We start from the raw sequence: 13,417 nt of genomic DNA, 5'->3' as shown, positions 1-13,417 counted from the left end.
ATTTTCAGTCAGATACTGACCCAGTTACACTGGCATGAATCCAGAGCAATGGCTCTGAAATCAATGGCATTATGTTGGTGTGTCCGGGATGAGAATCTGGACCTTTCGGAATTATGCAGTTCTGTAATGTTGCTGTGTGCTGTTACACAGACATCATTTTCCACCCCAGAGGTGGAATATTTGAACAGATGAGTGCTGAGCTAAGTGATTCCTGTCTAGATTGTTTGTTTGTGAAGCACTCTGAGATCTTTCAGGAAGAGAAGCATAATGTAAATGTAGGATTTTAATATTATTGGGGAAAACCCATCACTATCTATAGAATTATATTGTGCTGAGCACCACAGTATCTGAGCACCTTAAAACCCACCTCCCCAAAAGGTGTATTACACCCATTTCAGGACTGCAGTCTAGTTTCCTCCCTACTTACTCCAGGGCAGTCAAGCTAATACAGTCATGATGTAAATATTCCTTTTAGCCTGGCAGTTTTTTTTAAACAGGAGAGGAAAAAGAGTCATAAAGCAACTGACCTGTGATTTGCACACATTGATTTAGTGGCAACACCCTGGCTAGAACCCAGGAGGAAGTCTGAGTCCCATTTCATGCTCTAACCCAGGGGTGGGCAAACTACGGCCACGGGCCATTTTAAGCTGGCCCGCGAGCTCCTGCTGTGGTCCGGGGTTTGCCCTGCTCCGGCGCTCCAGCCAGGGAGCAGGGTCGAGGACTGCACCACGCGGCTCCCAGAAGCTGCGGCATGGCCCCGCTCTGGCTCCTACATGCTCCAATGGCCCCCTCCAGCGCTCCAATGGGAGCTTCAGGGGCTGTGCCTGCAGACGGGGCAGCATGCAGAGCTGCCTGGCTGCGCTTCCGCGTAGGAACCGGAGAAGGGACATGCCGCTGCTTCCAGGAGCTGCTTGAGGTAAGCGCCGCTGGGACCCTGCACCCCTGAGCTTCTCCCCACGCCCCAACCCCCTGCCCCAGCCCTGATTACCCTCCTGCCCTCCAAACCCCTTGATCCCAGCCTGGAGCACCCTTCTGTACCCGAAACCTCTCATCTCGAGCCCCACCTCAGCCCCAGCACCCCCAGCCAGCGCCCTCACCCCCTCCTGCGCCCCAACCCCAATTTCATGAGCATTCATGGCCCGCCGTACCATTTCTATTCCCAGATCTGGCCCTCGGGCTAAAAAGTTTGCCCACCCCTGCTCTAACCACTACACTCACTGTCTTCAAAGCAAGCTATTGCTCCGATACAGAAATGACAGACTAAATAACCCAAGAGTTTGTTTCCATCTCTCTTTTCACCTGGAGGTCGTAACAAGGGATCCCTCTCAAGTCAGCTTTGTGGAACCAGACCTTCCTTCGTAGCAGTCCCTTTTGTCAGTTTTAACTCTGAAACTCTCCTTCCCTGACTACTTGAGATATATATGAAAGCAGTTGGTGGGGAGTTTTCTTCACTCAAGCTGCGCTTATACTTTACATGATAAAGTGTGTCCAATGAGGATTTAATTTATATTTTACAAGACAACGTTTGTAAGTTAATTACGCATCAGCTGATCATGAACAAACATGGGCCTTTCCCCCCCTCTCGGTGTTTTAACAAGTGCGCCATAGATGCAGATCTATTCTGCAGCAGTTCAAATCTTGGAAAATATGTTCTTCATAGTCAATTTAGTTTGCATGCTGCATAGTAACTACTGCAAGTAGGTGCAGCATTATAGATGTAATAGAGGCACTACTATTTGCTAAAGAAATATGGAAGGATTATAAAAAGCACACATTTGGAGATTTAACTGCTGTGGGGGTCTATCCAACCATTTATGCAGAGAGCTGCACGAATAATCTGCTATGAATAATGTATGAGGAAGCAGTCCAACTTCCATTGAAGTCGCAGGCACTTAAGTGAGCCGGATTTGGCCCTAGATGAATTTCACAGGCCTGCTTCTCCCTTGTGCATCTTGTGTGATCATTTGTGCCAATGCAAAGTGGGTACAAGAAGCTACCTACCTACTCAGAATGGCAATGTTTCCAGCGTTTCAATCAGCTCTGGTGTGGAGCACTGCGCCTATCCCACCACGCCCAGAACAGCTCTCCAGGGCGTATGGTCTAATGCCACCTGTTTGGGTTTTTGGCTTGTTCCATTCCCTTTTTCCATTGTCCTTGCAAATACCATGGTGAAGAGCCACCAGCCTCCAATGAGTCACTGCGGTGTTGACTCATGTCCTGGGGCTTACAACGAGGAGCACCATCACTTTTGCGCACTCAGGGAGGTGCCGTGCTTAAGTTTATTATTGCCGTGTTTATTCAATAATTGTGTGATTGTCTCTGTGCTTGTGTGGTTGAGTTTTGTGCTTTGCTTTGCAGGGGAATGAAGTGTTGTATCTCAAGGATCCAGAGAGGGGAGAGGTCTGAGCCAGAGCCTTCTGTGAGGACACAGCATTCCATGGCCCAGGAAGTTCTCTATCTCATGCTCTCCTCCTAAGCCAGTAGGAAACGTACTGCTCCCCTCCCATCCACGCCAACTCTCATAGACAGTTTGCAGACTCCCCAGGGGTTGAAATTTGTTCACTCACATTATTTAGTGAACTCTTATTTTTACCGAGTTATTTCTTTAGCTTTAAACACCCCGGAAGGAAGACTCTAAGTGCCTTTGACACCAGTTAACACTGTAATCTATAGTGATAAACCCATCACACAACAAAAGAGCTGTAAATCCCTCCAGCAAACAGCCACCATCAGCAAAAATTAATTAAAAAGCAGAACTTCCTGGTCCCTCAGGTCTCCAACAGAAAGCATCACCCCTCCCCGCATGGCCACAGCCTCCTCCCCCTGCCATCCCCAAATGCCTGTTCTCACAAACACCATCAAAGAGAACAACTATAGTTTTGCAAATGATTCACAATGAGACCAAAGAGATAATACTGAGATTTGCAAAGCTGCTGCCAAGGGGAATCGGGCACCCAAATGCCATCAAGATTAATGGGACTCTAACTGGGCATCCAAATCCCCTAGCCGGCTTTGAAAATAGCAGCATTGTTTGTGACAGCTCATTTGGCCAGCCATGTTCCTGGCCCCCGTCCAAGCATCTCAGCGCACAGCCTCTGTAAGTGTCTGTGTCAGAGCTGTGCCCTTGAATAATGAATCAGGACGTTTTTACACTTGCCCCATCAGATGCAGTTGGAGGCTGGGATTTCTGAGGTGAGTCAGGTGGCCAAATCCCACTGAGAGATGATGGGAGCTAGGTGTTCAGCTTCCTTTGGGCCCTTTAGAAACCCTGGCCTAGCTGTGTGGTTAGCTCGGAGACTCAGCTTTGTCAATGTTACCTGAACTCCTAACAGTAGCATCAGCCTCTCCACTCTCTCGTCCAGGCCTGTCCTCGGGTGGCCTCTAAACGTACCCCTGGTGGTGAGGGTGGCCTCATCCTCTGCCAGTCCTCCCTCCTGGATGGGAGGGGTCTTGGACTCCCACTTCTGGGGCCAAATGTTACAGGGTGACCCTGACATGGGTGCCCTCCAGGAGCTGAGCTTGGCAGCACAGGCATGACCTGCCTCAGTTTCCTCCTCCAAAGACCTATTGCAAAGACCTATTGTCAACAGCAAATTCAACTCTTTTATTCATATAAAAAGCCACAGTCCACAGATCCCTCATGGTAAAAAGAAGTTCTCCCATACCCCCAAAGGAGAACAAGGTGACAAGGCAGCAGCTCTTCAATCCCATTCCCAGGTCACCCACTCAAAAGTCATTAAGCATGTGATCCCAGTTCCTTTAGCCCCACTCCCCTGGCCATCTGCCTGCGAGCTCCCAGGCCTGCTTCTCTCCCAGGAACCTTCTCCTATAGCCCCACATCAGGTCTCCTGCAAGAGGCTCCCCTCAGTGTTTCACTGCCCAGGCCTCCTCATCTGAGTCTCACCCCTGCTCCTGGGGACCTCTCTTCCAAGTCAACACCTTGCTTCTGGGCCCAGCTTACGCTGACCACACTGGTTCTTCTTTGCCTTCCTAGGGGCCTCTGCACAAGCCTCCCTGCCACTCAGCAGGGCTCCCCAGCTCTAACCAGTCCGCCCAACAGCTTTCCCCCAAACTCACCCCCCAGCAGCTCACCGTGACAGCTCACCTTCAATCTTCTGACAGCTCCTTTCCTTGGCAACCCCCGGGGCTCCTTCTGCCTTTCACCTGTTTCCAGGCACCTTTCCCTGGCACCCTCCCGTCTTCTAGGGCCAGCTGGGAGACAGCTGACCAGGCACAGCTGCACTTGCCTCCTTCCTCTTAAAGGGACCAGTCACATTGTGACAAGGCCCTTCTCTTCCTTCAAGCCTCTCTCCTCGAACTTCTCCTTACCAGCTTACCTCCAGCTCCCAGGTCAGACCCCTCCTTCATCTCCAAGTTCTCTGACTGCCTCTCCTTGATTGGCCTCTCCTCCATCCTCATCATCACTGGGGGCTTCATTGTCTTTGCTGAAGTGCCCCTTACCCCTTTCCCTCTGCCCTTTCCTCCCTAGGGCCCACACACTGGGTCCATAGAAGTCAATGGGAGTCAATCTGATTAGGATTTAGCGCATATTCTTATTCAGACTGCCATGCCCATCCTGGCCATTCCCTCAGGGAGCTCACTATCAGCCATTTCCACTCTATCTTCAGCCTGCCTGTGATCTCACCTGCACTGATGACTCCCTGGTGATGTTCAAACAAATGAAATGTTTGAAATGACCCTATGGGGTGAAAATGACCCCATGGGGTATCTTGCCCTGCTGTAAGGCTGTATTTCATCACACTGGTTAGTCAGTGCACCCAGGGGCTTTGAGTGTAGGTCAGATCAAATCAACAGCATGCCCCAGAGAAGGGACATACCAAACAACACAGCTTAAAACAATAGCTCATTTCTGCTGGGCAAGTACATTACAGACTCTTCCCCCATGCTCCTGAGCGGGTGCGAGACCCCTCATTCCTTCCCTATGTAATCTGTGCCTGTCCTAGGAAGGGTGTTTAATCTCACACACCTGGTGGATCGTGGGAAGACCCAGAATTAAACCAATCAAATCAGCAACCCCACTGTGTCCCAGGCCCTGAAGCCACCCCTTGCAAAGAAATGTGCTGTAATAATGACTCCTAAAGACACCTAACAAAGCCCTTTGCTAAAGAAGAGTTAAGGATGAAAGTGTTTTCAGTGGAGTCCAGTTAACATCCAAGCCACAAGATGACCATCTGGAAATGAACAGGGAAGGGATCTACTGGTTCCCAACTACCATACACTACTTCCTCATTCATCGTCACCCCCTCCTGATTTACACTGCCCACCCAACCCTGACTGTGCCCCTTAGCTCCCACAGAAACCTTCCCCACTCAGCTCCTGAGCCAAACCCAGCTCAGTCAGACTCCAGAATGGGGTGTTTAGGTTTTGGAAACAAGATGAGGCAAGAAAAGGGCAAGGGCCGTTTTCAGAACACACCCATAGGCAAGATTCTCCACTGCCTTCCCCCTGGGGCCATGCCTGTTCAAAGTGATGCAACATGCTACCAGTGCTTATTGATGCTTCAGCAGTGGCTAGAAGCCCCAGTTGAGGTCAAGACCCATTGTGCTAGTCCTGCACAGACACTGTCAGAGATGCTGCTGGCCGCGGGGAGCTTACTATCTGCATACAGAAGGTGGGGAAGTGATTTGCCACGGTCACCCAGCAGGTCAGTGGCAGAGTTAGATCCCAGGCATCCTGACTCTCACTCCAGCACGCCGTGAGGTACACCAGGCTGTCCCATGCTGACTTGAGAGTGTTTTACATCTGCTTTACACAGGGGAAAGTGACTCTACCCGCTGAAAGGCAGGAGGGGAAAAAATCAGCCCCCAAATCTTTACCATACCTTTTCTGATTTTTACCAGCTCAGCAGAAAAGCTCTCCCCTGGGTTGATGTGTAGAGTGTGAAATTTCAGAGAGATCCTTCTTTCTTTTGTACAGGGATTGAGAGGTTTGTCCATTGTTAATAAATAACTCTAAGTATGAGCCAATAATCAACACACAGAGATGAGATAGATGGTCGTTTCAGTCTGTACAGGATACTGTAAAGCTTGTTTGCATTTTTTCAGCCTGTCTGCCTTCAGCTAGCTCCTGATTAATAACACTGTTCACACTGGATGATTGATGAGAAGGATCCTAAATTCACACCTAAAGCAGGGCCTTTCAAATCCCCTTTTCATTTTTAAGGAACAAAATAAGTTTTCTGCCCTGATGTAATTTATCATTTGAAGGTTGAACCAGAGATGAATAAGATGACAGCTCCCACCACTGATAAAATAGTGCCACATTGATGGATGAAGGGGATATTATAATTAATTTGCATTTCCATAGCACCCTACTCATGGATCAGGATCCCATTGGGCTAGGTAGTTAACTATTACAGTATGGTGAGAGACTGAACCTGTAAGCTAGAGCACCAAAAGCACAGACCACTACTACTTGAGCTAAAGGAATAGATTCATCAGCCAGTAGCAGTAGTAGGCTCTTATATTCCAGGTGGCCCAGCCACTTAGAAGGGGTACTGACACGCTTAGCCAAGGTGCTATAAATAGTGATGTAACTGAAAGATGTTAGCATTGTGGTCCCTGTGTACTGCACCTTTACATTTAGAGGAGTGTCTGCTGCTAGCAGAGCTGTTTTCCAGCTCAAATGCAGAAGGTCACAAAGTGAGTCTCACACACTATGCTCTCGCAGGCATACTCTTGTTCTTAGTCTAGTTGTTGATTTCCTTACTTTGAAATGCAGGTCATCTTGACTGAAAGTACATGGTTTGTTCTTTGCATATGGGAAAACATCAGAGAGCGATCAGGCAACCAGGAAGAGCTCAGAGTTTGGGGGAGAAGTGAAGAGGTTCCTTGGTTAAAAAGCAGCAGCACAGAAAAGGTAAAAGATCAGATGTGAACGGTTTCTATTAAAACCAGACGGCAGAAGAATTTGGATCATATGTTCAGAGGCTTGGGTGGTGTATTTCTGTCAATGCCACTGAAGGCAGTACCAACAGAAAGTCCTAGTGAAAAGCAGTCTGCATTTGCTGGAGTCTGGAGAGCTAAGAACCATACAGAGTCAAAGCAGTCTCCTTAGGCCAGGACAAGTTCGGTCTCACTTCCTTTCATCACTCCTAAGAAGGAGCTACTGCTCATCTGACACACGGGTAGAGTTGCAATGACACAAGTGGCACTTTGGCACCTGACTCCTATTGGAGGTCAGTGAGAGTTAGGCACCTACCTGCCACATGTGCCTTTGCAAACCTACCCTGCAGTCTCGGAGCTTTTCAAAAGTGATTCGAGTTCTTGGGGGCCACAGTTGTGGGGGTTCCAGCCTGAGATGTCAGGAAGTGGGAGCATTCTCAGCCAACAATATTAGGCTCACTTTTGAAACTCTTGGCAGATCTAAGTTGGATTCCCAGCTCCTCCTCCTTCCCTCTGACCAGAAGCCATGTTAGCAGCATGTGCATGTACTATAAAAAAATCCAACGGGGCCAGCTGTGACTCTGACACACAGCTGTCTTGCGGAGCCGGCGGCATCACGCTTCCCAGGCCCTGCTGCTTCGCCCTGAATGGTTCATCGGAATGGAAGTCCTAGCTGCAGTGATTATTTAGTGCACAGAAAGTTCTGCTTGTCAGAGGCTGCAGCTGTGTGAATCGGCCCAGCAAAAGCAACTTCTCTGCTGGAGCCCTGCAGATGTGGGTCATTTCCCAGAGCCAGCCATGCCTTAATGCTCCTTATGCACAGTGAGTGCACAGTGCCTGCACCAGAGACTCTGCACATTCCTGGATCCCAATTTAGAAAAGGATTAAAAACTTGCACTAATACTTAAAAACACCTCCCCCCTGCCCCCGAGCTCATGCTCTAAACTCCTGGTTGCATCTCCCATCTTCTGACTTATGTTTCTTTGCTTGGGGAAAGGGTAGAGCTTTGCAGGAGAAGGGGATTTTTGTAAGTGGAGGTCAGACAGAAATGGATCACTCTCACATGTCAATGCTATTGGTACATATAGTGATCAGCTCTGTGGATCACAGGCCAGGTCCTCAAATGGTGTAAATCAACAATGACCTCAATGGAGGCATGCTCGTTTACACTACCTGAGTATCTGGCCCCATGTCTACATGGCATGAACTCCCCAAGTTCCCTCAGCATTTGCTGGGCTGAGTGTAAGATATGGGATGGGAACAATCTCCTTTGATTCTTACCAAAGCCTGTCCAGGAATCTGGAAGGATATTCCCTGAGCGTTACTCATAGACTGTAAGGCTAGAAGAGACCATCCTGATCATCTAGTCTGACCCCCTGCACATTGCAGGCCACAGAACCTCACCCACCCACTCCTATCATAGACCCCTAATCTCTAGCTGAGTTACTGAAGTCCTCAAATCACAATTTAAAGACTAAATTACAGAGAATCCATGATTTACACTAGTTTAAACCTGCAAGTGACCTGTGCCCCAGGCTGCAGAGGAAGGCGAAAACCCCCAGGGTCTCTGCTGATCGGACCTGGGGGAAAATTCCTTCCCAACCCCAGATATGGTGATCAGTTAGATCCTGAGCACATGTGCAAGACACACCAGGCAGATACCTGGGAAAGAATTCTCTGTAGTAACTCAGAGCCCTCCCCTTCTAGTGTGCCATCTGTGGGCATTGGGGATATTTGTACTAGCAGTCACCAATGGGCCACACACCATTGTAGACAGTCTCCTCATACCATACCATCCATACATTTATCAAGCTCAGTCTTGAAGCCAGTTAGGTTTTTTTGCCCCCACTGCTCCCCTTGGAAGCTTGTTCCAAATCTTCACTCCTCTGAGGGTTAGACATCATCTAATTTCAAGCCTAAACTTGTTGCTGGCCAGTTTATATCCATTTGTTCATGTGCCAGCATTGGCAGTTGATATAAATAACTCCTCTTTCCTCCCTGGTATTTATCCCTCTGCTGTATTTATTGAGAGCAATCATATCTCCCCTCAGCCTTCGCTTGGCTAGGCTAAACAAGCCAAGCTGCTTGTGACTCCTCTCATAAGGTGGATTCTCCATTCCTTTGATCATCCTAGTAGCCCTTCTCTGCACCTGTTCCAGTTTGCATTCATCTTTCTTCCACATGGGAGACCAGAACTGCACACAATACACAAAATCCATGATCTGGAACATTGTGATTGTGGCAGAAAGTGGTGTGCAGAGAGCAAATTAATGTGCAGCTTTTGTGAATAAAGACACAAGGTCTGTGCCTCTGTATCTGCCTCTCCCTCACTCCAAACAAGGCACTGAGGGTGGAAGGAAGCCACATCAGCTAGAGAACACCTTCACAACAAACCATGTTCTGGCATGAAGGGGCTGCCCAGGAGCTCCAAGGAACTTTCTGCCTTAAAAGAGTTAGCAGATGAAACAGAGGGAGAGTTGCTGGGACACAGTGAGATGGAGGAGGCGGAGGTGACACATGGTAATGGAGCTGTAGCAGCTGTCTGTAGCTTCACTCTGAGGCCTTTTGTTTTAGGTGTCCCGCACCTTTACATTTCTGAGGACTCATTTTGTTCCATGAGTCGCTGCTGCCTACATAGGAGATGCACACACTATGCTCTCCTATGGAGACTTTACTTTGGGTCTGTCTTATTGTTGTTTTCTCCTTGGTAAAATGAAAGCCATTTAGACAGACAGCATGTAGTCTGCTTTGTTAAGGGAAATATAATGGAACTCATGGAAACATGGGCAGCATTAAGAGCTCACAAATCCCACTGCTCACAGCATGTTAAGAACTGATGTAAAGTGCTGCGCTGACAAAGGCAGCTGCAGTGCACAAAGGATGTTATTAGTCCTACAAACTCTACCTGTTCTTGAGTGTCATCTACTGGCACTTATCTATTAACTAACTATTACATGTATATACAAGCAGAGAGCTCTCCTGTAACAGGTGGGATAACCAGAACCAGACAGGGAACAGACAGGAGGAATGGACATGGAGCAGGAATGGGCAGAATACAGAGAATCAGAGTGACCGGTCCTGATAATTTTTAAAATCAGGGATTTTTATTTGCTGATTTTCTCAGACCTTACCATGTCCTCTCACTGGCTCTGAACAGCACATTAAGATCTGATGGCTGCATGCGGTGAGCAGCGGACTCTGTCTCACGCCTGAGATAGTGGCAGCAGTATGGAGCAATCATATGGGCTCATCCCACCTCATATCTCTTGCATCCCTCTAAGTCCCTCTCAGCTGATGCCTACGTTCCAGCACGTATAGTGCAGCTAGCAGCACTGGACAGTGCTGGCTTGGTTGTCTGCCTTACCCACGGGGCTACCTGGAATGCAGCTAAGAAATTCAACATGGCAGCCACCCTGCTGCACCCCGCCCCTTCTCCTTCTTGGGGAGAGGGGTGTTCTCATCACTTAGGTGTGTAACTTTCACCAGCCTTGAGCCACCTCCCTGAAAAGCACTGGGCAAGGGGAAGCAATGGAAGAGGCCCTCTGAATATAAGACGAGGGAGTCATTCCCTAAGCCTCCTGATAATATCTTCATTATTCAAGCAGTGCACAGCCAGGTCCCCATCTGGCTAGCTTGCATGCTGCCATCTGCAGTATATACTTCCCAGGGGCAAACACTGCTACACCTTATGGCTTAGATTTAGAGACAGTTCAAAAGTTTTCATCAAAACTTAAAAAAAACAAAAAAACCCCACAACCTTCACCTCACAGCCACAAAATGGTGGCTCAACCAAAATGAACCCATTTGCAGAACATCTTTGTTTTGGCTGAAATTGTCCAGTTTTCCAATGGAAAAAAAAAAGGAAACTGAAACATTTCCACTACAAACTTTCAGCTTCAATTTGTTTTTTGGCCAAAAAAATAAAAAATAAAATAAAATCTATTTTTGGTTTCCAGGAAACTCCCTCCCTTCCCCAGCCAAAATTTTACTGATAACTATCTTCAAAACCTTTCAGTTTGTTTCTTTACTGAACACATGAATGGATTTCATGAAAAGTTTTTTGGGGAAAAGGAACTTTTTAAAAATTTCTCCAAAAAAATAAATTGGCATTTTCCAATCACCTAGAGTTAACCCGTTGGGGCAGAGACGCTCTTTCTGTTGTGTGTTTTTACAGGGCCTAGCGCAATGGGTCCTGGTTCTTGTGTGGGGCCTGTACATACTACTGCAATTAAAATATGAACATTAATTATGGCTGGTTCCATCCAGAACTCATACATGGCAACCTACAAGCTCATGCACCCATGTTTCACACTATGATTCCATTACCATAGCAACTATCTCCAGTGGGTATATTCCTATCTCTCAGTGAATTACACTGCTCTCTCACACAGCCTAACATCTCATCGTGACACACTGTCAACCCAGGAGCATCAGTGCAGTTCACTAGTATGAAGGTTGCCTGAGAATGAGAGCAATCTCCTTCCTTCCCACCAGGCTGGGGGAAGCGGTCACCCAAAGATGCCTGTTCATGCATCAAAGACCAGCAAGACAACAGCATCCATCACTGTCAGAACATCCTCTGTCACTTGGTGGTGCAGGATCATTTATCCAAAGCGCAGGCACCTGGGGCATTTGGAGAAGGGGGTCCTGGAGTAATGGGGTTCACTCACCACTGGGTCTGGGGAACAGCTCTTGTTCAGTCTAGACCCCCCCCCTTCCATCACTCACTCGCCCCATGGTCCCTCTCACTCTCCAGGACTTGGGGTGCTCTCTCTTCTTGACTCAGCCCTCCGGCCAGGTCACTGTATCATTTTCTCCTTGCAGGGTTGCCAGACAATCCCACCAGAGAATCTGCCCATGTACCATCTCAGGCAGTCCTCCATGCCAATTCCCCGTCTGTCCCACTTCCCCAGTGGCTGGTACGGGAATCTGGGCCCACCTGCTACTCCAGGTTCCAGCCCAGGGACTCAGTGGCAGCCAAAGTCTGTACAATCTCAACCCTCACTGCTCATTCTTTGGGCTTCTTCCTTGCATAGGCTTTCTTCCCCACAACTCCTCTGGGTAAACCCCTTCCATCAGGGTCAGGATTCCAGGGCTTGTGGTCCCTGCTGGATCTCCTTCTACCCACCACTCTGTGCCCAGAGAGAGACTGCCAGCACTTTCCCTGCAACCCCACTCTGCTCTCAACTTTCTGGCATTATACAAGCCCAGCCTGCTCCTGCCCAGCTGGGCTTCATCATCCCTTAGACCTTAGCAGCCCTGCTTCTCCCCCAGGTACAGTTTATAAGGTTAATTGATCCTCATCTGAGCCACCTTAACCCCTTCAGGGCTGGTGTGTGTATGTGTGAGGGGAGGGTGAACACCCCATCACACCCCATCACACCTGGATCCAAACTAGCCTTCTCTTTGGCCTGCAAAACCAGAACCCGACAGGCAAAGATTTCAAAGCCCCAGCCTTGCCTGTCTCCAGCAGCAATTAGCTGTGCTCTCCCAGGGCTCCTGGCATCTCTCCCCCAGGGAAGGAGAAGGAAATCTGGATCCCTCTGTAGACGTGCCACCTTAGCCATGACAGATGACACAGGGATGGGAATGACTTGGAGGCATTTCCAGGGGTGGGAGGCTCAGTCAAGAGCCCAAATTCTCACTCCCTACAATCTCCCTTCGCCCTAGTAGCCTTTAACACTCACCATCTGGATGACAGAGACCGGCCCGATGCTGTTCACATAGATATCCACATCGATGAATGTGGGCTTGACTGGAAAGAGAGTGAAAAGGATGTGGGTGAGCCAGGGGCAGGGGTGTACAGGGAGGAACATGGGAGTAAGGGGGGAACAGGCAGGCACAAGCTGAAAGCCCCTGAATTGAGGGCTGGGAGACACCAAGAGAACTATCAGCTCTAGACCTGGAATGTGGGCGCATAGATCAGGGTGTTCTAGAACAATAGCTTGAGGCTATTTCTGTTATGGAATGGGGACTGCAGGGAAGAACTCACATGGCTGGAGTCCCCTTTGCAGGTACTAGTGGACACTGCTGGGAAGAAGCTCACAGCACTGGATTCCCCCCTAGCTGGTGCTGACAGGGCACCACTGGGAGGAAGATCACAGCACTGGATTCCCCCCTAGCTGGTGCTGACAGGCACTGCTGCGAAGAAACTCAAAAGGTCTGGAACAAACCAAGAATTTCCTGGAAGCGACCATTAAAAATGTCCTCCCGCCCCACACACCAATGGGCCTGGAGACCCAGCAAAGGCTAAGGCTCGGAGGGGGGCACTTACTGCCGATGTCGGGCCTCAGTTTGTTGTCGTAGTTCTTCAGCAGTGAGTTGAGGATTTGTGTGGCATCCGTCTCCTGCGCCTTGGGGGTCAGGACCCAGGTTTTATTGATGCTGAGGTAATCGTAGTCATACTCCTCCATGCTTTCTGTCCTGGAGTAAATAGGCAAAGAATGAGTGAGCTGCCCCCATGGCACCAAGGCTACCCACCATCACAGGGATAGAGTAGTACTACGCCTCAG

At 48.9% G+C, this 13,417-nt stretch overlaps 1 protein-coding gene across 4 annotated transcripts in view; it reads right to left on the bottom strand.

Moving 5' to 3' along the window:
* LOC125642642 (gamma-aminobutyric acid receptor subunit gamma-4) overlaps positions 1 to 13,417 on the bottom strand; it is a 72,453-nt gene that overhangs the window by 48,799 nt on the left and 10,237 nt on the right. For all 4 annotated transcript variants that reach the window (XM_048864303.2, XM_048864299.2, XM_048864300.2 and 1 more), the window contains 2 exons: positions 13,180 to 13,328; positions 12,593 to 12,660 (listed from right to left, as the gene is read on the bottom strand). In XM_048864303.2, coding sequence (XP_048720260.1) covers positions 12,593 to 12,660; positions 13,180 to 13,328 — 217 coding nt within the window. The remainder of the gene's footprint in view (positions 1 to 12,592; positions 12,661 to 13,179; positions 13,329 to 13,417) is intronic.

Source organism: Caretta caretta, chromosome 9 (assembly GCF_965140235.1).
Source record: "Caretta caretta isolate rCarCar2 chromosome 9, rCarCar1.hap1, whole genome shotgun sequence".
Lineage (NCBI taxonomy): Eukaryota > Metazoa > Chordata > Testudines > Cheloniidae > Caretta > Caretta caretta.
The sequence above is the reverse complement of the archived record's forward strand: the minus strand, read 5'-3'. Positions and strand labels throughout refer to the sequence as shown.